The sequence below is a fragment of the Kogia breviceps genome, chromosome 14 (genome assembly GCF_026419965.1).
Source record: "Kogia breviceps isolate mKogBre1 chromosome 14, mKogBre1 haplotype 1, whole genome shotgun sequence".
NCBI lineage: Eukaryota > Metazoa > Chordata > Mammalia > Artiodactyla > Physeteridae > Kogia > Kogia breviceps.
Genome location: NC_081323.1, coordinates 5114944 through 5138794, shown reverse-complemented (window position 1 = coordinate 5138794; position 23851 = coordinate 5114944). Strand labels below are relative to the sequence as shown.

The following is a 23851-nucleotide window of genomic DNA, read 5'->3' as shown; positions in this document are numbered from 1 at the left end:
TGCACGGCCGTGGACAACTGTGCCTCTACTTCCTCTGGCGCATGGAGTGAACACGACCCTGAGTGTGCCTGGGAGGGGCTGCTACCTGTAATCTCACGGGAGAAACCTCTCCCTGGGTAGAACTCCTACTCATGCCTCAAGGTCCTGTCTAACTTTCCCCACTGGACCCGAGGGCTTCCACGTCACTCTCCCCTCCCTCCTCACAGGCAGGTCCTGGGGCTGGTGTAGCCATCTCTCCCTCGATACTGGCCACGTCTTAAACCACAGAAGAGGCTGCATTTCCGAAGCATCTACGAGGTGCCCATCGCTCAGCTAAGCATGTCTTCTCTCCTGTAATCCTCACTACGACCCCGTAGCGTGGGTGACTCTCCGCACCCCCAGTGTGCAGAGGAGGAAGCAGAAGCTCCGAGAGCGGGAGCAGCCCCGAGGGCCCCTCCTAAGCTGCGGCGGCCAGACCCATGCCTTCTGCCCCTTGGCTCTGGGTCCTCAGTGACCGCTCACTCCCTGCACGCTGGGCCTGGCCTCACCAAGGGCTCCAAAGGCTGCTGCTGCCGCCTCCGGGCAGATGTGCCCGTGGAATCATGGGGGCGGGGCGGACAACCACGGGGCAGCCAGGAGAAAGGGCCCGGTCCTGCCCCCCAGAAGCCCCCTCCTCTGCTCCTTCAGAGAAGCCCGGTCTCCACCCGGCTTGTGGCTGGCAGGGGATGCCATGGCCACTCCTGGCCGCAGGAGGAATCCCTCGAGGGCTGAGGCTGCCAGATGGAGAAAAGGCAGGACGGCTCTCCCACGCCGGCTGGCACCGCTAGCTCGGCGCCCACCGGCAGGGTGGCCCGCGGAAGCCTCGAGTCCGGGGCCCCTCTGTCCGCTGCCGCCTCACCTGGACACTCTCCAGGGTGGAGGGAAAAGGCAGAGCTCTGGGAACCCCAGGCCACCATCCCTCCTTCCTAGTGCTGACCAGCGCACGAGGGGCCATCCGTAAGTGTCCCTTGGCCGAGCCCGTAGCCCACACGGATAAATAAGTGGAGCTGAAGCCAGGCTGCTGGGGTTCAGGTCCCGGCCCAGCCCCTCAGCAGCCACAAGCCCGAAGCCCGGCGCCCTCTCAACCTCAGCACGTGTCCGTCTGCACACGGGGACTAATGATCGTCGTCCTGCCTGCCAGGGGCGCCGGGAGGCTCCCACATCACAGGGAGAGTCCCGGGCCACGTTCCTGGGGACAACAGTGGGGCCGCCTAAGCGCTGTAACTCTTAGGACTAGTTTCCCGGCTTTCACGCCTGGTCATAAGCAACGGTTGATTTAGTCCTTGCTGTGGTTTGAGGTCTTGGGGGAAATGGTCAAAGCAAAATCTACCCAGAGGGGAATCGGGGCCCAAAGAGGCTGCACAAAGGCCAGACGGGGCCCGAGGCAGCGGTACCACGCCGGCCACGCTCACCTGTGAGAAGGCCGGGTGCCTCCGCCCCTGCATTCCCGCCCAGGGGCCAGGACCTACGGATGCCCGCCGCACGCCAGGATCTTTCACATTCCAGCCAAGCTGCAATGCCTCTGTGGGCTGCAATAAAAATTCCTAGACGGGTAGTCAGGGACGAGGCGGGCCCGGATGAGCAGGCAGGGCCGGGGCCACGGCCGTGTGCCGCTGCCCCACAGGTACGGTCAGTGGGTTCAAGGAGCCACCTGTTTGCCCTTTCCTCTCAGTTCTTTAGGACCAGACCCAGGCCCGGGATCTGAGACCTGGGGTCCGGGTGCGGGAAGGTCTCTGAGTCAGGGGCTCTTTGGGAAGAAGCCTAGCTCACACCCCAGCCAGAGCAGCCTCGTGGGGTCGGGCCCCCAGGGAGCCCTGACACCACTAAGAGGCTCAGTTCTAGTCTCACGTGGGGTCTTCAAACAGCTCCCGTCACCGTCTGTCACATGCAAACTTTTTTTTTTTTCTTTTTTAAACACTGATTGATTGATTGATTTTTTCCTATTTTTTTGGCCGCAACACGTGGCAAGGCGAGATCTTAGTTCCCCGACCAGGGACGGAACCCACGCCTCCTGCAGTGGAAGCGCGGAGTCTTAACCACTGGACCGCTAGGGGATTTCCACATGCAAACTGTTCGGAAAACAGTAGAAATAAGCACAGCTCTGCCAAACCCCAAGCCAGACAGGTGGCAGAACTTCCCCCAACGATGGGACGTGTCCCAGCAGTGAGCAGGTGATGTTGGGGGCGTCTCAGCCAGAGGGCAGTGTCCAGCAGATGGCAGGGGCCCATCAGGAGCCCACACCCCCTGCGAGGCCCCGGCCGGAGCTGGACCCACCGGGCCCTGTGCTTCCCTTTCTTCCCACTGTGTCTCCCTCTCCCCAGAGCCAAAAAGGTGCATTAGGAGGCTGTGTAATAAATCACAGATCTATTCTGCAAAACATCAAATCATTTCGGGCACCGTAGGGCAATTAGGTTAAGGAGATTTTTCCCACTACAAGGAAAGAACATGGAAATCTTGATTCAAACACACACCGGGATCCGGATGACACACAGCTGTGCGGGGCAGGTTGTGGACGCCCCGGCCCCAGGGCACTCCTTTGCAGACCACGTGGCGGCCCCCGAGATCCGGTGGGGCAATGGGTTTGCTTCTCCCCATTAGCACCTTCCTGAGGATAAAGCTGGAGCCCGTCACCTGCCAGAAGCTGCCAGAAGCTGCTCGGAGCTGTCTGCCTGGGGGAAGGATGAGAGTTTCCCCTCCATCCATAACTCTCTACCCATGAACCTTCCCCTCGGGTTCCCGCCCATGGCGCGACCCCGTGACCTAGATCTCATTAGAATTGAGTTGACCCCGACCTTCAAACGGCCGGGTGACCTTAGAGGGGCAAAGAGCAAAGTGCTTCTACTCTGCAGGAGGTGCTGTGACTCTGTAATTGCTTATTAAAGACCCCCGAGGACTCCTTGGGGCGCGCTACTTAAACATCACGCCAACCAGCCTTCCTGACCTTCGCCATTTCCAAATACCCCGTTAAAGGAATTTAAATTCCTTGATATTTTAAAAAAATAACTATTCAATCGACTCACTTTTACTACTTAGCCTTGTTTGAAACAATACTCATGAAATCAATGATGTGCTTTTTGCTTGTTCCGTTCTTCCTTATTCACATTTAACATACATTAACCTAAGAATATAACTATTAAATATGAAATACCCGTCCACATGCCATCTAAAAGTTTCTCATGGGCTGCCAGTCTGCTTTGGGTCTGTCGATTTCTTCGAACTTACAAGGTCAGGTGGTTATGACCCAAGTGGCCTCAAGGGGTTCCAGATCCAGCTCGGCCAGTTATCTCCGTGTGCCGTTGGGCAAGTGACTTCCGTCCGCTGAGCCTCAGCCTGCCCGTCTGAAAACCAGATCTAGTAACGGCAGCTCCTGCAAGACTGCATGTAGCACGGTGCCTGGCATTCACTAAGTACCTGCACTGAGCTATGTGTTGTCACATACAGCCCCAAAGAGTCAGAACACTTAACTAACATCCCCACTTTACAGACGAAGAACTGAGACCTGGCGGCCACAAAGCTGGTAAGTGACGTAGCCACGATTCTGAACTGGCACTCTGCCTCTGAAGCCACTCTGAGGGTATCCTTCTCTCCTTCAGGGAATGCTCGAGTCCCAGCGTCAGGGACCCCGTCTGCCAGCTCCACACTCTCCAGTGAGGCATATGCCCCAACCCCCAGGACACACAGCTCCATCCCGAGGCCCCAGCCGTCAGCGGCAGGAACTCAGCCTGGGTGCCCTCTGCTTGAGTAAAACCACCTCCCCCAGACATGACTCATACCTGTCTGGGGTCACCCACATCCTCATTCCCTGCAAAGGAATGCGGCCCAGGTGAGGCGGGCCGGCGGGCTGGCCTCAGTGGCTGGCGGGGCCGTGCCAGGTGGCGGCAGAGGTGTATGTAGCCTGCTTTGAGTTTCCGAAGCCTCTGCCACCACCCTGAGTCTCCCCGGCTAGGGCTGGACAGGTGCCCAGGCCCCAAGTGCCCGTTTATGGGGCTCAGATGATTCAGGTTATAAAACCTCTTCCCCAACGAAGGGGCCTGGAATTCCACCCTTAGATAGTCATTGCTCTGGGTCCACATGCCCCCTTTACGGGGCTTTTCCCTGTTTGAGTGGCAGCCCTGTGGTTCACCCACACAACTGAATGTCACTCAGAAATAAAAAGGAATGAGTACTGAGACACACAACACGGATGGATCTCAAAGTCAGGAGGCTGAGTGCAAGAAGCCGAATGAAAGGAGTGAACATACACGGTGACTCCATTGATGCAAAGTTCTCCACTCGGAAGATTTCACCTCTGAGATTACATTTCAGTCTCTGAGATTCTGTGATTGAATCTGCAGTGACTGGCTCGGCGAGGGGCAGGGTGGGGCAGGTACGGACTGGGAGGGGCCGGGGGCCCGGTGCTGAGACGGAAGGTCCCTCGTCTCCATCTGGACACTGGTAACATGCACAGACACTTGGCCAAAACTCATCACAGTGCACTTACGGCTGCGCACTTTCTGTCTATGAATTATACCTCGATAGACACATCACAGCAGGGGAAGTGCAGGTTCCAAGAGGAAGCTTAACAACTGAAGGGAAGGGAAGGGACAGCTGGTGAGGTCTGACTGGGTCTTTGCAGTGCCTTCCTTCTCACAAGAGCCTCCGGGTTCAATTAAGCCCGTTTTACAGAGAACAAAATTAAGAAGGGAGGGGAAGGAAAGAAATGGTAGGGGGAGAGGTCTGAGCAAGGCTCAGCGGGGGCTTCAGTGATGAGAAACTCTTGTGTCTGGAACATTCCGCCTTCAACTGCAAGCCCACCAGTGCCCTGTTCCCGCCTCTGTGTGACTCTCCCTTCCACCCCCTGGGAAAGATACCCTTCAGGAAGAGACGTGCCACCCCTGGGGAAGCAGAAAGCCACACATCGGTAGCCAAGAACCCAGAAGGCAAAGGTAGGGGCAGCTGGAGCGGAAGGGTGGGTTTAAGGCGTGTCCGGCAGCCACAGGCAGCAGCAGAGGAAGCCAGGACGCTGGGCGCCCAGCCCGATCCTGGTGAAACCTGGTGCCCCTACTGTTCCCTGAGCTAGACGGTAACTTACAGGCCCTGGGACGCCCTCCACCCCCCAGACCCCAGGCCATCCCCCTGCACCGCGGCTGGCACAGGCCTCGGGTCGCTCGGCGGCTTGAGCGCCTGGCCTGGAAGGACAGGACGGGCGCTGGAAGACGAGGCCAACGCCAGGGCTCACGGGCCCCGCGGTCCTGCTGCCCAGCGCACGGTGGCGCGTGCAAGCGTGAGCTCCGGCCTGGCTCGCACGGAGTCCCGCCAGCCTGCTGTCCTTCCGATGACGGCGTTGTTGGTGGCAGGGCTCTGATTAGCCACAGAAAGGCTTCAGGCTGAAAACTGGCCCGCATTTCCTCCTTTCCCTCGACTGAATCTCAGTTTCTCCGTCTGTGTGAGCACGGGGTGGGGGCCAGCCCGGCGGGGCTTCACCCCAGCCGCACCCTGGAATTAGCCGGGAGCTTTAAGAAGCCCCACTCCTGCCTTGCGGTGCACCTGAGGGTTGCAGACCCCCCAGGGCTTCCATGTCCAGCAGGATGGAGAAAGGCTGTTGAGAAGGAGGCTGCAGAGGGACCTCAGGCCCAGGGCTCTCTGGACCCTCTCCTCGCTTCCTCTCCCGAGGCACCCCTCTTGGGGAGCCCAGGCCCTGCCCAGCGCCCCGTAGGTCACCATGACCCTTTTCTCCCGTCAGCAGCAACCCGACACGGGACAGATTCCTGCTCTCGCTGGCACGGAGCCCCGGGATCGTCGCCGGCGACCATTACAAGAAGGGGAGCGTGTGGAGGAGGGATGAACAGGACAACAGGACGCAGGCCCGGCGGCAAGAGCCCGAGGGCAAAGGCGGAGAGGCCTGGAGTCGGCCCCAGCCTCACACGGGTGAGGGGCGGTTCTGAAGCTGGGGGGACAGCGGGCAAAGCGCAGACTTTGGAGTCCCGCAGCCCAAGTTCAAATCCTGCTCTGTTCCTGGCTGGTGACTTCCGCCCCCTGGCACGTGCCTTAGCTCCGCTTCCCCCTGTGCCAACGGGGTTGCCCCGAGGCCGTACACGGTGCTTGGTGACCGTCTGTGACTGTTGACAGGAATGGCTGGGGTTCAAAAAGCCACAGTCCCACTAAGGCAATCATCAAGGAAACGGACAAAGTTGCTGGACACTGGGGGCTCACTGCCCAAATACTGACTGCCCAGCTTCTCTCCTTTCTTCCTCTTCTTCCTGAAGCCCAGCCCCACTCACTTGGGTCTATTCCAGGAGAGGGTTCAGATCTCATTCCCACTAGAGTGCAAAAGAACGCCACGACATGCATCCCAGGTAAAAATGGAGGCTTCTGTGACATTTGAGTTGGTGACCTCGATTTTAAAGAAAGACAAATGAAGTAATATTGGGGGGCTGAGAGCAACATGGGTAGGGGGCTTACTCCAGATCTCACCATGAATGAGCCCAGAGGATTGGGAGGGACCCAGGCCTGACAGCTGAAGCCGGGGCCTGGGTCCTATCAAAGTGGTGGCACAGCCTTAGAGCTCATAGTAGGGACTGTCCCCGACTTGTCAGGCAGCCCAAGGGCCTCCACGTGACACGATGAGCAGATGGGGAGTCCCGGTGGCTGCATGCAGGAGCAGTCCCTCCCCTTCCAGGAGTTCTGCAGCCCTTGCCACTGTCCCGTGCTGGGATCGATTAGCAATGTCTGTCACGGGCAGCAAGGGGAGTGCTGGCTCAAATGCCATGCACTCATCCCTGATCCACACTTTGAAAGTCACAAAGTGGCTCCATAACTACCGGCTAAATTCTCCTCTAACTAAAGAGTTATAGGAGCTGGGGATCCACAGATACCCGAGCCAGGACCTTATTCAGTGATGCAGAGGACAGGATACAGTGGAGCAAGTCACACAGATGGAGAATCAACCAGACACGGAGACTTCAGAAGAGAAATGGCCACGGGAAGAAATATTCCTTAACTAAACATAAGCAACTTCTGGATTAGGCACTTGCATGCAGGGCCTAGATTTATATGGATGATTGGAAGTTGGACTCATAATTACGCCTCTGTGCCATGTAGCAGGCAACTCTAATTACCCTCTAGATGGGAGGACGGTGACAATTTTATTTAGGGCGAAAAGTAACTAATAAAATTAGACAAAATTAGCAGCTCCACGTGTAAGTCCCCACACACTACAGATTAATGCAGAGACTTGACAACTGCAAACATCTAATAACTGTCCTTGTTAGAGAAATGAGAGGGGACGGGAGTGGCCCCTGACCCTTAAGCCTGGATATTTGAACTATCCCGTGGTGAACCTAGTGGAGAGACTTTTTAAAAAGGCAACGTTCTCTGCATTTGTGGCTTTTGCACTGAAACTCTGCTCTAGGTTTGATTGGGGGTGTCCCTACATGTCAGCCTGCTCAGAGATTGGGATCCACAAACGCGGGAGAGATACACCCGAGATAGGAGTACATTTAGCTGTGGTCCATCGGGACGATCCACAGCAGCAAATGGAGGGGTGTTCGAAGCGCTGGTTGGTGTTATTTCATCGGTTATACTCACCGATGTAATTGACACCCTTTCCATCATCTCGATACAGCCACCTCTTTCTCCCATACCATAAACAGATTAGAAAAAATTGTTTCCCCTGTGGCTGTGACCCCCATCGGCTGCTCAACTCAGCCCCGTATGAATCATTCCCGGCTCACCGCGACTGGGTTCTGAAATGACTGGACAATAACGGGGCAGCACAGACACCAATAAATGAATCATGCCTTCCACAAGACCAAACCTTTAGCTTTTACAGACACCAATTTACAAAGTAGAAAGAAGAGAACAAAGAAATTACTCAGGGTGTTTGCGCAAAGTTGATTCATGGGTTTACAGAATTATTACCGACTAAATTATTTTCAGGAAGGCAATTAGACCCGTGACCAGCTACAGGACCTCAGCCTGAATTCTCAGACATGGGAATTCGCAAACTGGGGCAGGGGCAGATACCAAATTCCTGCAGGGCTCCCCAGGCTGAATGGACCCTCCCTCCCTCCTTCACTTTCTACTTTCTTTTGGAGGGTTATTGAAGACCCCGATGAAGTCTTTCTGTGGGGCCACATGAGCTATGTAAAGGAAGTAAGCATGTATGCACTTAGTTTCACTAAACGTCTTGGTATTGACTTTTATTTTTTATTCCTGAAGTGCAGCAACCATAACAGACCATACAGATTCTCCCTTCTGTGATCGGTATTTTGAAATACATTACCTACAACCACCAGACTCTTCCACCATCTCTCAACTGACGTCCACTGGAGGGATATCAGAGCAAAGCCACTCTACCTGCTATAAAGCTTAGGCAGATGAAGAAACAGCGCTTGCTAGGGCCACGTGCAAATTCTGAGCCTCCCCAGTGGAAATGTGGCCTCTGGGACGAATCACCCCACAGGGCTTGGGTCGACGCTTGCCGGCCAGGCATTTGAACATTATAGGGCAGCTTTAGCACAGTCTGAAAGCACCCCCGTCAGGACTGTCTGACCCTGGTGGGCAAAGTGACATAAGTGAGAACAAAACTGAGCTCGCGCCTGGCTGACGCTCTAGGGCAGCCCCACTTACCAGCAGCTGCCTGGACCCTCTCGGGCAAAGCAAGGCAAGGGAAGTGGCGGGGCCGTCTTGCGGAATCTATTTCAGATGAGCAGTCAGCAACCTGGTACCCAAGACCAGCGGGCCTGAAAAAAACTCTTGGGAAAGGGCAGTTTGCTTTGCCCAAAACGTGCAGGAAAACTGACTGAGCTGCTTGTTTCTTTTCTTTTTTTAAACACCTTTATTGGAGTAGAATTGCTTTACAATGGTGTGTTAGTTTCTGCTTTATAACAAAGTGAATCAGTTATACATATACACATGTTCCCATATCTCTTCCCTCTTGCGTCTCCCTCCCTCCCACCCTCCGTATCCCACCCCTCTAGGTGCTCGTTTCTATTGCTTCTGAGGACAGAGCCTGGGAACCCTAATTTCACCTCCCTGGGGGAGCCCAGGGCAAAGCACACCTGCGGGGGGGTGGGGATGTGGTTCCCACTGTGGCCTCCAGTCGGGGGACCTCAGAGAAGTCTCCTAGCCTTGGGTGAAATGCACACGTCTTAAAATATTCTGCATATTTTATATTATAAATATAAGTCTATATATGTATGTATTTTTTATACCCAATGATATGTGGTTTTACATATCAAAGCACATATTTCTGTATTCTTAACCACTGACACCCACACAGATCCACAGCTGGATCTGTCACTTTTGCCTGCAACTGCAAAGCCAGGGATGGAAACATCAGCTCCTGCAGACCTTAAGGACCTACAGAGACTCTCCTATCCCTGAAGTGTGACAGCGACGATAGAAGGCGCCAGATCAAATGCCAGCAGTCACAGAACCTCAGTGCACGCTCCCAGCAGCCACGGGGGTGACGAAGGAACACCATATACCCACTCTTTCACTCCCTGCTTCATTGTTTACTGAACATCTACTCTGTGCCAAGATCATGCAAAAGTTGTATGCATCCTAAGTAGAACCTGGCACAGCTGCCCCCATCCCCAACCCCACCAAAGTCCATTTTAGGGATATAAGATATGGGACCGTTTCTCCAAACATAAAAGGCAAGTTGGTGTCCTGAACTCATATGACTGTTCAGTGGTTTAAGTTGTATCTGTCCAGCCCCGGGGAGCCCAGCGCTGGTACCCGGCATGGGGCACCGGGAGACGTTTCCAGAGGACAGTGTAACTTTAAGAGCTGGATCGAGGAAGCCAGAAGCGAACTTTACCCAACGTTCAGATCCCAGAGCCCCTGGGATTTTACACTGGTTACCAAATAATTAAAACTCTCTCTTCTGCCAGGAGAACCAGCTCCCAAACCCACCGAATACAATAATAAATGACTATAGTTAAAATACATCTGAAGGTAAAGAAAACCAGACTCCATCCACATTTCCCAATGCTTTCAATATCCTCCAAGTGCATTGCAGAGGCACCGATTCTAAGCCACCCCTTCCTCCCCCCTCCCACTCCAGTGACAAACAAATACATATCGGACTTTGCGGAACGTCAGGAAGATCCGATCACCACCTGGTTAACCTCGGAAGGTGAGTCACAGTAGCTGCCTAACTCCTTGCAGCCTGTGGGTCTCACTGTCACATGCGAGCAGACGCCAGCTCCACTGGGGGTGACAAACGGATAGAGCGATCAAAAACCCCTCCAAGTCTGAAACAACTGTGTGCAGAAAAGAATCGCCCTAGTAATCCCCCCTTTTGGGGGGCGAGGGGCAGGCCCGGCGATGCACCTGTGTCATTTCTAAGCTCTTAGTGGCACTAAAGTGACACTGAGAGACCCCGACCTCCGGCGCAGCGGCCGGGGCCTTTCTGTGTGGGTTTCGGTACCTGCTCCCGAGGGAGAGGTGGGGGGGGGGGGAGGCTGAGGCACAGCTTCCTGCCCCAAACAGTGGAAACGTGGCTGGAGCGTTCAAAATGTTTTGTGCCCGAGGTGCTTTTCATGGCTGGGCAATCGTCTTGACAAGCTATGAAGCAGGTGTTAATCTCCCCTCTGTTTTGCAGAGGGGCAAGCGGGGATGCTTAGGAGGGATCCCCAAAAGGATGGTTTTCGAAGTCTACATCGGACCACCTCCTCCTGTCCCGCCTGGAATCTTCTAGGAGCCTGCCGGCCTGCCCTGCCCCCTCCCTTCCCCCGCCTCACACACAAGGTACCAACCAGGCTCCGGGATATAATGAACAAAATGGACCCCAACCTCTCGGCGACCAGAGGGAAGAGAGATGACGCGACTCATTACACAACATTCAGTAGCACGCGACAGGTCTGGAAGGAGACCTCCAGGGTGCTCTTGGGGCCCAAACACAATGGCCAGTCTGGGAGCCCGGGGGGCCTCCCCGAAAGAGGCTTTGAGGTTGCCCCTGTTTCGCTTTCCTCTCAGCCCTCCTCCCTGAAATGAACTCATTTTCTTGTCCCTGTCCTTACGAGAACGGCAGCCCTTGGAGGGTAGGTTTATCTGTGTACTTGTCCCCTGATGTTCTGCGGTGCCCAGAACAGCACTTGGAACAGCACCCTCGGTGCAGGATGAAGTGCTGAATTACTCAGCACCTACGGGATGCTCTGCCCCACGTAGGTCCCCCATAAAGCCAAGATCCTCATCATCTCACCCTGGCCAGAAGGCTGGCAGTGCTCAGACCCCGGACGGCCTGGAAATCCTAGGAAAGCTAAGCTATGGTCCCTCCAGGAACAGCCCTGGGCCACTTCGCAAGCCCCTGACACAGGATCGGATGGTGGTGGTTTGGGGGGTGCGGGAAGGAGCAGGAGACAGAGACAGCCGGATGCGGGACACATGTTGGGAGAGACCTTTCCAATGAAAGTCAGCCAATGTGCTGTCCGACTGCGTGCTCTGAGATCTGTTAGTGCTTTTCCCTGACGAATGGGAGTCGGTGTGGTGTCATGGGGAAGAAATCACGGGAGCATGGGCTGTGGGGTCAGGGAGCTGAGGTTTGAATCCCAACAGAGCATCGGTTCCTGGCTGTGTGACCCGGAGCAAGTGTCTTACCCTCTCTGATCCCGTTTTTGCATCTGCAAATTGGTGATAGCAACAGCTCTCTCACAGAGTTGTTTTGAAGATTGAGAAAAATGCGTCACTAGTACCTGGCACATAATAAGCTCTTCATATCCAACTAAGAAAGGGAGTGGAAACAAAAACCCATCAGTCACCCTGGAAACAGAAGACAGAAGCTGTTCTGTGGCTCTTGGAAAGCCTGGGGATGCCCCAAACCTTTCTCAGCCCATCCCAGGGTGCTGAAGCCCCTGCTCCTCTCGGCAAGCCATTCTGGGACCTTTCCCGGCTGGGTGACAGACACCTCTACCAGTGCCTGACAAGGCCCTGGCAAGACCCCGCGATGTCAGGGTTTGGTTTTGTGGTGCCACCCAAAGGAAAGTGAAGTCGACGTGACTTCATGGAGGGTACAGCCCACCTGGGGAGGTGGGGAGGTGGAAAGGCAGGAGCAAAGATGCGGGTGCTCAGAGGTGGAGAAGTGAAACCCACCGGGGAAGAAAAGATCGGGGTCTCTTTTTGATGCCTCACGCTCCACCCCTGTACCCTCACTTGTTAAAAATGGAAACGAATTTTCAAAGTGAGAGCCTCAAACCATTTGGAATTTCTGGGCCGTGTGCTCCCAACCGTCTTAGGAATGGACCCAGCGGGGTATCTGGTGTCAGGGTGGTGCCGACTTCTTCATGGCCACATACCCTCCACCCCCAGAGCCCAGTCTCTGCCTCCAAAGCAGGCTCTGGATTCCAGTGACCCAGCAGGGGACCCTAAGAAATGTCTGGGCCTTCCTGGGCCAAGGGTGGACGTGCTGGAGGTTTGCCAGCCAAGGACAAGGAAACTCACACAAATATTCAATTACCTCCACTTTGAAGCTCATCGTAGCCACATGGGCCTGTTCGTTCCAACATTCCCAGCCAGTGCCAGCACCCCGGCCCCAGGGTGGAGGAACCCTCTTCTGAAGTCCTTCTCAACAGGCAGAGTGCCAGAGTGTGACCGCTAGGGGACAGGACAAGTGGGCATTGGGCCTAGTCCACCCCCACCCCCCCTCCCCGTCACCACCAACTCCCACGAACGCAGAGCCGTGCAGACACCAGGCCACACTCCCCGAGAAGCATCTTTGAATTCTCCCAACACCCCAGCACACCGGAGCTGCTGTCACCTAGACCTACAGATGGGCCAAGTGACAGTGAAAGGTGACACAGCCAACAAGTCTGGGAGTGGGGCAGAGCTTCCATCCCTCTGGCCCTGGGTCACACTCTTAACCCAATTCAGCCCTCGGGAGAGAGGACCAGCGAGCAGGTGAGGAAAGAAGGAATCGTCAGTACTTAAAATCCAGGAGTTTTACCACAAAACCTAGCTGTCCAGGTCCCTGAAACTGAGAGATCTGGCCTTACAGGGCCCACATGACAACGGCGAGCCCAGCGGCAGTGGTCCCTTTAGGCAGGACTTCCGTCCACCGTTCTCTGCAGCTCCCCGCTCCAAAACAGGACACCGACTTTGCCACCCTGAACCATGCTCTGCAGGCCTCTGGAAGGCCCGGAGCAGTGCGGTACCTCCTCTCTGCTTCTCAGGCACACAAAGAGGAGGGGGCACGTGGCACCTGCGGCACCCAGTCCCACCCCTAACCAAGCATCCTCACACGCACACATGCGGGCACGCACGCGGCACCTTTTAAAAAGCACAGAATGTCTCCTCGGCCTTGATCTCCTCCTCAGCACGTGTGCCATGCAAGAGCCCAAGGCTGGCGGGAGTACAGTCTCCAAGACTCAGTGTGTCAGAGCTCTTTCTCTTTGCGTGGGACCCCAGGTGCCAAGCTGCCTGCCAACTTCTCTCTGGGTGATGACACCCGCAGACAAGGCCACGCGGGCCCTCTGGCTTGGGGCCCCCCACCCGTACCCTCCTCTCCAACACTTCCTTATGGTTTAACAATTGACCAAACCATGGACGTTTAAAAACCCTGAGACGAGGTGGGGCAGGTACGTGGAGGTGGTACCTGGGCAACCTGAGCTGGCCGCTCTGGGGTTACTGGGGCTCAAGTGCATCTCACTGTCCCGAAGGTAAGCAGCCGCCACCATCCCGCCCTGCCAGCCTCCTCTCCCAGGCAGCCTCACACACAGCTCCATCTCCCTTCCTCTCTTTCAAAGGGAGAGTGCATGGGGCTTCCCTGGTGGCGCAGTGGTTGAGAGTCCACCTGCCGATGCAGGGGACACGGGTTCGTGCCCCGGTCCGGGAATATCTCACGTGCCGCCGAGCGGCTGGGCCCGTGAGCCACGGCCGCTGAGCCTGCGCGTCCGGAGCCTGTGCTCCGCAATGGGAGAGGCCACGACAGTGAGAGGCCCACATTCTGCCGAAAAAAAAAAAGGGGGGGGGGGAGTGCGTACATTTGCACAACTTATAGGGGAGAAAGTATGCGTGTGTGCACTTTTTTCCTCTGTATTTGTCTCACATGCCCAGAAGAAGCTATAACCATTCCCAACCTCGAGAGAAGTTGGCCGGAAAGGTAGAAAGGGGTAGCCGCTGAGCGTGTGAGCCCATATGTGTGCATGTGTGTTGGCATGGGTGTGTGTGCACAAAAGCCATTAGTTATTCTGTGTCTTGACAAACACTAAGCTCACCCCTGACCCCAGGACGCGCCGGACGGTGTAGCTGGCTTAACCCAGACTTCCTAGGAAGCTGTGGCCAACGGCATGACCTGAGATCCAGTCAAAACTCAGCCTCCTACGGCACCTCAACCTAAAAGCCAGACAGTCAGAAAACGTGTGGGTTGAAAGTCCCAGCTGAGAAGGTCCACGGGGGTAAACGCTGGTGCCGGCTGGACGTCCACAGTTTAACCGGAAACCTGAAATATCAGCTTCCAAGGGTGCCCGAGTCTTTCCTCCTAATAAATGCAAATCCAAGGCGAAAACCGGAAATTTCATCAAGAAGGAGCCCCAATCCTCCCTGCATGGCACACAAGAGGCGCTCAATAAAGGCTAAGTGGGTGAGTGGCAGGTGTCACCTTGGGCGTTTACAGGGACTGATTTTGGAAAAGGAAATGAGGACCATCTCCTCTCCACTGAGATCTGCCCTCCCGCCCCCTCCAGCCCCCTTGGAAGAACCAGTAACTGATTAAAACGGTGGTTCTCAGCCAGGGACAATGTGCCCCTCAGAGGGCATCTGGCAAAGTCTGGACACATATTTGGTTGTTGCAACTTGCTGGGGGCGGGGCGGGTACAACCCTATTCCTGACACCTAGGGGGTAGAAGCGGGGGTGCTGCTAAGTAGCCGACACACAAGAGAACCTTCCTTTCCCTCCCAACACGGACTTCTCTGGCCCAGGCGTCCTAGTGCCAAGGGTGACATACCCCGGATTCCAGTGTTACACATGCACAGCACATGTGCTAGACAAACCACCAGAAAATTGGGTTCCTATGAGTTTCTGAGTCTCTAGTGCTTGGGGATATTTGTTTGGAATCGGAGGAGAGAGGTCGGGGAAGAGGAATCCGAGGCTCAGTGGCTCCGGTCGTGTTAAAAAACAAAGCCACCGCCATAGACACTGTCTGCAGAGGTGCAGGGCGCAGCCAGGGCAGGGGCACCTCCCAGGACCCTCCAGAAATGCCGCCACGAGAGCCAACAGCTGTCTGGCCCTACAATTCGGTCTGTCCAGGAAGCACAGTTAGCATCTGTCTGCCCCCAAAAGTCTCAAGCAGAAGCTGGAGGAGAAAGACAGGGGATAAGTTCTAAGAGATGCAGCAGAACTGAAAAGAGGTCAAAGAATGCCAAGAAAAATGCAAATGTGTGTGCCAAGAGGAATCCTTTCCTCAAAAGTTGCCACATCTAACTCCCTGGCTGTCATCTCCGGTGGGCTGTCACTTGAGCTGGTTGTTTTCCATTCCAAGAACCCTGGCTCTTTTCCAGAATGGTGTATTTTTCCGTGGGGTGAGTTCTGAGAACAGCAAAGTCCCACCAGACAGCAGCCCACACCCGTCGACCCTCAGGAGAGATGGGGGTCCCCGGAGAGTCTTCGCAGTGTCTTGTCAAAGTCAAGACCATCCCAGATATCTGGCTTCCTCAGGGCCAACCCAGTTCCCATTCTTCCGGGTGCAAAGGAGATGCTGCTGATTTCCTCCGGCCCCCAAGCTCAAGGTGGACCTACTCTGGGGCCCCTGTTCCATCTTCAAGACGGTGTGTGCGTTCCATGAGAAATTACCCTGGGTCTGAGTCTAGCATTGCTTGGCGACCTGGGACAAGGCTTTCCACGGCCACTTCCCCTCATCTATAAATCGAGGGTATGAACCCCGAGTTTGCCAACAGTCCACCCAGGTCTGATATTCGGGGCCGCTGAAGACCACACCAAGGACCCAGCACTATTCGAGGGGCACGAAGCCGTTCCTGGCACTGATGCCTCCAGCCAGACTTTGGAGAGTGGAGGTCTCATCTTGAAAGACGGTAGAGTTTTTTATTTCAACCATCAAGGTCTCGTTTTTCAGATGAGGAAACTGAGGCCCAGGGGGCTTAACAGACCTACCAAGGGCAATCTCTCTGTGCTTTTCTAAAAGAGGAGCCACCTGGACACTGCCCTGCAGCCCAACTCCAAATCCAACTTTAACGTTCTACTTGAACCCCCAGCTCAGATCGTGAGAAATGCACAGCGACCACGGCCCATTTCTTTTCTTCCTTCAATTTTCCCTTCCCTCCCTCCTTCCTTATTTTTGTATAAAGAAACTCCAGGCCTTCAAAGCGTCCTCATCAGACTGTTTCCGGGAAATCTGATTAGCACTCGCAACAAACTGTTATATTATACCTGCGCTTTAAAGACCGCTTCTCTCCCCGCCCTGGGCTTTCTTCCAGGAAGTAGAGGGCCGTGCGTAAAAACGCCACTGAGCGTGATGAGTAATGGGCCACCTCAGGGCCAGCTGGAGCAGGCCAGGGTTCCGGGCGCTAAGAACCTCAAGGGTCCCACTCAGACGCCGAAGCACACCGCTCAGAACAGGCATCGGACTTAACGGCCTCTTGGTGTCGGCCAAAATACTGTCAGGGCTGATTAGCCCAAGAAGGCACAGAAATAAAAATGAATGTTTTAAAAAGTCCTGAACACAAAGGAAGAAGAGCAGAACGTCCGGCCATGCCCAGCCCTCAGAATGGATAAGTTCAACCTGACAATGTGGACGGGGGTGCGGGGAGTTCCCGAAGGCAGTTTTACAGGAGGGGGAGAATAAGGCACCGAGAGTACTTGAGCACCAATCCACTTAGCACCAGCGAGACTCTCCAAACATGTGCGAACATATTTTAATAATATCCTCCTGCATTTCATTAGCCTCCCGAGTTCACAAAGGGCCTTTGGGAAGCAATCTGGTTTAATGCAACTCAATTCCGCAAACGCTGGCTCTGGGCAGGTTCTCCTGGCATCTCGCTGGCCTGGCAAGAGGCAGCTGGGGGGTGGGGGGGGGGTTGGTGAGGGAGAGCAAGGCTTTCAATTCCAGGACTGGAGGGAGTGGGGAACGGCAGATGGAAGGACCCACCACCAACGCCAGCCAGCCTGCCCCAGCAGGGCCGGTCATGGGTTATTTTTACCCCTTGCGCCTCACTGTACAGGCTCAGGGGTCGAAAACTGTGGCAGCCGCCTGCGGAAACTGGCTTATGAGTCACCCAGTGACTGCCCTCGCTCGGTGGCGGCTGCCTCTGGACTCCTGGTCCCAGATGGAAGGCTGGCCCCAGCAGGGAAGGGCTGGGTGCCACCCTCGCCTGGGGAGATTAGGGGAGACCACGGGGACACTGGAGCTCAGAGAGACAAGGGGTCTCCAAAGGGTGGGCTGGGGGCGCGGTATAGGCGAGAAGGCAGTCCCTGGGGGGTGCCAGTCAAATGCCCATCCACCCCCAATGTGCACCTGGGTGGGCTACGTGTGACGGACGTCCAGGCTTATTTGTCTCAACTTCTCCGAGCACAGGGCGAGTCAGCGCCAAGCTTCAAACACTCCCCTCTCCCCACCCTTGGTCCACCTCCCCCTTTCGGAGCAAGGCAGTCCCAAATACAGACAGCCCCAAACTTTGACTCATTTGTAACCACCGTCCCAGCCAGACTGAGCCAAGCTGTCCAGACAGAGGCTATTTATAGGTTCGTCGGGGACACAGACAATCACACAATGACACACACTCAGGATCCACGTTCGCCAGACCTGCCAGCGCTGAGCCCTGGATTCAGACACCTGGACACAAATGGTCCCCAAACCCCCAGAGAGATGAGGCACCCAGACCCGGACACAGAGAGACCCGGAGACCCAAGAAGACTCGGGCACACACACAGACATAGAGAGAAGGGACGCCGAGACCTAGACCGAGACACCCAGACACGCACACTCCGCAGACGTACGGAAACCCACTCACACAGACCGAGATCCACAGAGCCACGCACACTCCAGACACACACCCGGAGCCCCAGGCACCGCGCAGGCCAGACAGTGTCTCACACGCCTGACACCCCCTGTCCCCAAGCCAAAGTTGATAAAGAGCCGGCCTAATTGCTCCATCGCGACTGCCCTTTAGGGAAATAAAATGGAAACTTCACGGATCCACCCGCCCCAGCCCTCCCGCGCCGGGCGCCCCGCCGCCCTCTGCGCAGCTCGGCCACGGGTCCGAGTCCTAGCGGGCGGGGCGCCGGCAGCGGGGGCCGTGCCAGGCTCGCAGCGCCGCGGGACAAAGCCGGGCCGGCCGCCAGCTGCCGCGAGCCGGAGGGCGCGCCCCGGGCGCGGCGGGCGCAGCCGGGGCGCGGGGCGCACGGCCCGAGGGGGCGCGCACGGCCCAGGCCCCCGCCCGCATTTGCGCCTCGACTCGGGGTCCGAGCCTGACGGGGCCTCCGGGGAGGGGGGCGCGGGGTCACTCACTGATCTCCATGCTCTGGAACAAAGAGCGTTTGCAGTTGCACGTGCAGGAGACATTGGGCTGCCCGGCGGCGGCGGCGGCGGCGGTGCTGTTGACCCCCATCAAGCGGTGCATGGACGGCGCGGCGGCGTGGCGCGGGGCGCAGAGGGCTCGGGGGCGGCCGGGGGGGTCTCCGGCCGGCGCCCGGCGCTCGGGCCCCGCATGCAGGAGGCGCGCGGCGGGGAAGGCGCGCCCCGGCTCGCCGGGCTCGGGGCGCCGCCAAGTTCCCGGGGCGCCGCGGGACTCAGTGCTCGGGGCCGCGCTCCCCTGCGCCCCCCGGCTGCCCCTCCGCAGCCCCGGGGGCGTCGGCAGTGCCCGCGGGTGGCGTCCGGGAAATGGGCTGGCAGCCGGGGCGCGCGCTGCCGCCGGGGCTGAGCCTCCGCTGCTGGCTTCCCCCAGCCGAGCGCCTCCGCCGCCGCCGCCGCCGCCGCCGCCTCCTCCTCATTCAAGTCCAAGGAGATCGGGTTTCGCTCCGAGACCGCGGTCGGAGGCAGGCAGACGGTCTGACGTCAGCGCTAGACGGGGCTGCCGGTTCCCACCGCGCGGGGGCCGGGGAGGGGGCGCGCGCTGCGCCAATCCCCGCCGAGGTTCCCCCGCACCCCTTCCCCGGGCCGCGGGGCGGGGTGACGGGGAAGGGGGCGGGCTCTTAAAGGGCCAGAGCAAGGCGGCCCGCGTAGACCCAGGACCCGCGCGGCGGAGGAAGGGCGCAGCGTCCCCTCCCCTGCGGGGGTCTGTTAGGAAGCTCTGCCCGGCGCAGACCAGGCCCGGCGTGGCGGGATTGGGTCCCAGCCATTGAGGGTGCGTTCCTCCCAACCCGGTCCCCGGGGTCCTTGACCGAGGCTTTTGGGGGGAAGCTTGTCCCCCACCCCCCCAGAGAAGCACGATGTCACTGGGACTCGGGGCAGGGGAAATTAAGGGAAGGGGGGAGCCCTCCAGGTTACCCATTACCTGATTTCGCAGTAAGCTCCCCGACTCCAGATCTGCAGCCCCAGGAGGCCCCAAGCCCACTGCGCCCCCCGCGCACTTTAACGCGACCGAGAGGGGGTAGACTGGGGAAAACTGGAACTCGCGTAGGCACGCCCCGGACAGCTCCGAGAAACGCCCGGGAGCCCTTGTCATGTAAATACGTGTCCGGGACTCGTAACTTCCCAGCCGGCGGGGCCCGGAGCAAATCCACACCCAATGTCTGCTGCCCGAGGGGCCACCGGCTGGGGAGGGCGGGGAAGGGGCACGTCTCGGGAGTTCTAAAGACGGGGGAGGAAGTGCGGGGGTGTACTTTTATTTCAAGTTTTAATTACAGAAGTGCTGCAAGAACACATTCTCCTGGAATTAAAAAGATATTAAAATATTACGTAAGAGGCCCCCTCCCTGGCCCATCTCCACATCCTCTCAGCAATTCGGTGTGTCCTCTCCTAGACCCTGCCCGAAATCCCCATTTATTTAACAAGTACATATTTACCGTGCGCCAGAAGCTTACCCACAGGAACGCAATCTGACGCCTACTCTGAGGGGCAGGAATATTATTACCCCCATTTTACAGACACGGAAAATGGCCAGGGGGGTCACTTGCTTAGGGTCACACAATGGAGGAGTCTAAGCTGAACCCAGGTCAGCTCCTCACCCCGCCCCCCGCCCAAATATTTTTAGTTCTTTAAATATCCACATAGCCCTGTAATGCCTGGAGTTTTCCTACTGAGCAGAGACTACTTTTGCATTCGGGAGGGGTGGGTTTTAAAAGTTACCGGCATTTCCTTTTAATAGACTGGAACCAGAGCTGTATCTTGCAGAACTCACTGAAAGCCAGCCCCAAAAGTGGTGAGGTCTCCTCCCCAACGCGGCAGCGTGATGCCTCTTGCTTTCTTAGGAGGGCAGGCCCAGAAACTTTTTCTAGAGGGTTCACGCTCAGGAGTGATTGACTGGTGAGGGAGCCAAGCCCAGGGGCCAGGAAGGGGGGGGGGGGGGGGGCAGCGCTCAGGGCCTACGGTGGAGGGCGCCCCTGCCATGGGCTGGACAGTCTCAGCCCCTACCTTAAAGAGGGGTCGATCTCACCAGCAGGTCCAAGGAAGGAACAGAGGAGAGCTAGAGAGTCATGAACATGCCTTGGGGGTCCCTGAAATTGTTATCAGGGCCTGGGGATGACCTTGAATCCCACTTATTCCCCAAAGGAGACCACCAGCCTTGCCCCTCATTTCAGCCATTCCTTCATTCATTCAATCAACAGACTTTCATTGAGCTCTAGCTAGCCCTGAGTGCCAGGAATTCAGTGAGGCCGGGGGCAGCCCCTGTGCTCCTGAATTCTCTTTGCAGCTGATCTGGCCTGTCTGGCAGCAAGAATCACACACCGTTGATTGTTTTGGAAATGAGGCAACGTTTTACACAGTTCAGGTTAAACTGCCAGCAGGCAAAAATAACCAGTTAATTCAGTGGCTTAAAAAACAAACCCACTACATTGACCTCTGGTTCATCTGTCTGGAACAACAGCACCGGTCACATTTAATGAGCACCTACAATGTGACCCACTGTTTTGATGGTGACACCTGGGACTAGTTAGTGGTCTCCGTCCTGGCTCCAAAGTTAGTCCTGCCCGGAGGCCTAATGCAGGGTCTCGGTATGGTAGTGGCAACTGCACCTCCAAAGATGAGTGGGACACAATCATGTGACCTTGCTGAGTAAGAGTCACCTCCCTGACCTCAGTTTCCTCCTCTTCAAAGTGGGGATGCTAAAGGTGCCTGAGCCTGGGGTGATTGTGAGAGCGTGAGGGGGGCAGTGCCTTGGAAGTGCATAAGAAGAGGGCTGAATATATATTAGCAGTTATGCTATTTAATCCTCAAGGAACTAGGGCCAGGGAGCCTCTGGCATTATGTTGTTTTCACTTTTGCAGACAAGGATATTGACAATTGGAAAGCCTTCCCACAATGACAGGGCCCCTGGCTGAGTGGGTAGCAGGAAAGGACAAAGATGCTTTGGAAGAAATGCATATACTTGACTACCCACACTCATGGGAGGCTTCACGTGTGCCTAGGGCTGCCAGATAAACGTGAATGTCAGATAAACCATGAACAATTTTTAGTATAAGTGTATCTTGTGCAGTATATGAGACATACTTATACTGGAAATGTATGTGTTGCTTACCTGAAATTTAATTTTAACTTGATGTCTTGTGTTTTTAGTTGCTAAATCTGGCAACCCTATGTGTGCCAGGCATGACCCTATGTGGTGCTGGGAACGCAGTGACGGGGGGACGAAGCGCGCTGTCAGGCTGGGCACGGGAAGAGGGGACGTGGGCTGAGATGGGAGAGCTCACTCTGTTGGCAGCGCCGGTACTGGGAGGTGGTCCACCTCTGCCGGGCCAGCCCGAGTCCGTGCGAAGGAGCCCGAAAGTCAGGGAAAAGACGTTTCCTTCCTTCGCTCAGTAAATGTTGTGCCTCTATTCAGTGCCAGGCTCTGTGCTGGGTACCAGACACGGTGCAGCAACCAAACCAAACTCCCTACCCTCCTGTGACACGGTGGGAGTCAGGAGAGACTAGAGACCGGCCCGAAAACCCGTAGCTAAACTAGGTTACTTCAGACACGATAATGATGAGCTAGAGGTTGGGTTGCGGATCAGGGCGGCCCAGTCCGGGGCGGTGGTGTTTCATTCAACTCATATTTACTGAGCATCTTCCTAGGGCCCTCCCGGGGCTCGGATTCTTGCGGGTGAGACAGACAACAGATGTGTAAACATGTAAGTCCAAGCGATGGTTTCAGAGGGACAAGAGTTGGAGAGAAACAAAGGGACCCGGCCTGGATGCAGCTGGAGCCCAAGGGGTCAGGTGGCCCCTCTGGGGAGGTGGGACAGCAGGGAGGGAGCCCCAGGCTGGGGGCAGCACGTGGCCAGGCCAGAGCCCTTGGTGGAAGAGGAACTAAAGGAAATCTGGGACTTGGAATACATTTCCCAACCCGGTTACAGGTCGTGGGATTGTGAAATGGGTGTGTGTCCCCAGACGACCGCTGGCACAGGCGTTTCTGGGCCTCCAGACAGCACATGCTGCTGTCTGCCCTGAGCAGGGTTTGGATCTGCCACAGGGGGATCTTTAGATAGAAACGTTGCGGTCCAGCCCCGGAAGGAGGCCTTGCTCTCGCCACTGCCTGCCGTCTGGGCTGCGCTGCTGGCAGGCTTCACGGGTGTGCGGCCCAGGCAGACGCCAGGGCCCCCGGCTCCGAAGGGCCCCTTGCTTGGTTTGATGTTCTATTGTCACCATCTTGAAATTCTTCATAATCAATCGTTTTTGAACAACGGGCCCTGCAAATCCTGCCGGTGGTCCCGCTCAGGTGCCAGGCCCTCCCTCGTCGGCAGCCAGTCAGGCGGCACCAGGGAAAGCAGCGTGGGTTTTGGTTGTGGTCGAGGGCGGCTGGCCGTGTCCTGACTGTGCTCGCTGGGGCCTGCTTTGACAGCGGCCCGTGGGGACAAAGCAGACCCCGGCCTCTGAGGCGCAGCCCTGCCCCCTCACCTCATGCCATCCCCAGGCCTGCGGGACAGAGCTGCCTTTTCAGAAACAGTCTCTGGTGGCCTGAAGTGGTTTAACCACTTCTTCTCCCGACTCACCACTTTTGGAAACCTCTTCCGCTGAGTCACTTCCGCCCCCCACCCAGCTCCTCCACCCCCCAGTGCTACCGGTGGTTTAATGGGCCTGTTGACCTTCCCAAGTTAGCAACTTTGGACTTTGTGTTTTTATTATTATTTTTGTCTTGTTTTGCTTTTAAACACTAGCAAGAGCTAATGTTTATTGGACACTGCCTGTGTGCCAGGCCCTGTCCTAGCCACTTCATATTTGTACATTTAATCATTCAACAAATGCGCATTGGGATCCTATAGGGAGCCAGGGCTCAGCTCATTGGATCCCCACGTCAGCCCTGTGAGGTACAAGCTAACAGCATTTCCATTGGACAGATGGGAATGCTGAGGCTGCGGAAGCCATGAACGAGGTGAAGCAGGGTGTGAATGCAGAGCCCCAGCGCCCGTGGGCTGTGACCTCAGCACACAGAGTTTCTGCTCCCCTGCACCAGCCTCACTACCTCTGCCTGGGTCCGCCTTGCCTTTCCCGCTGGTCCTGGGCCCCACAGAGGCTTCCCCACTGCACCATTTGCCCCACTGCGTGGTGATTTCTGTCTGTAAAACCTCACCTTCGAAGACTAAGAACAGCTGACCTCTGCAGGGAGGGGAGAGGGCGAGGACCAAACTCGGAGAGGCACCTCCGGGCGCCTGCTGCCCCACAGATGACCTTGGCCAGCTGCCTCCCGTCAAGGAAGCCACATGTCCTCTACTCCTCAGCGGGGCAGGGACAGGATTTCATAGGGTGGGCTGGGGAGAGCG

General features: G+C 56.6%; 1 protein-coding gene across 2 annotated transcripts in view; it reads right to left on the bottom strand.

The window, feature by feature from the left end:
- Window positions 1–19522, bottom strand: part of PMEPA1 (prostate transmembrane protein, androgen induced 1) — a 58548-nt gene extending 39026 nt beyond the window's left edge. The window contains exon 1 of one of the 2 annotated variants that reach the window (XM_067012295.1): window positions 19447–19522. Coding sequence is in view for 1 of the 2 variants with exons in the window: in XM_059038982.2 (XP_058894965.1) it covers window positions 18462–18573 (112 nt within the window). In the remaining variant the exon portion in view is untranslated. Of the gene's footprint in view, window positions 1–18461; window positions 18627–19446 lie in introns of those variants that run through there. The other variant, XM_059038982.2, reaches the window with a different exon arrangement.
- Between the last annotated feature and the right edge of the window lie 4329 nt (window positions 19523–23851).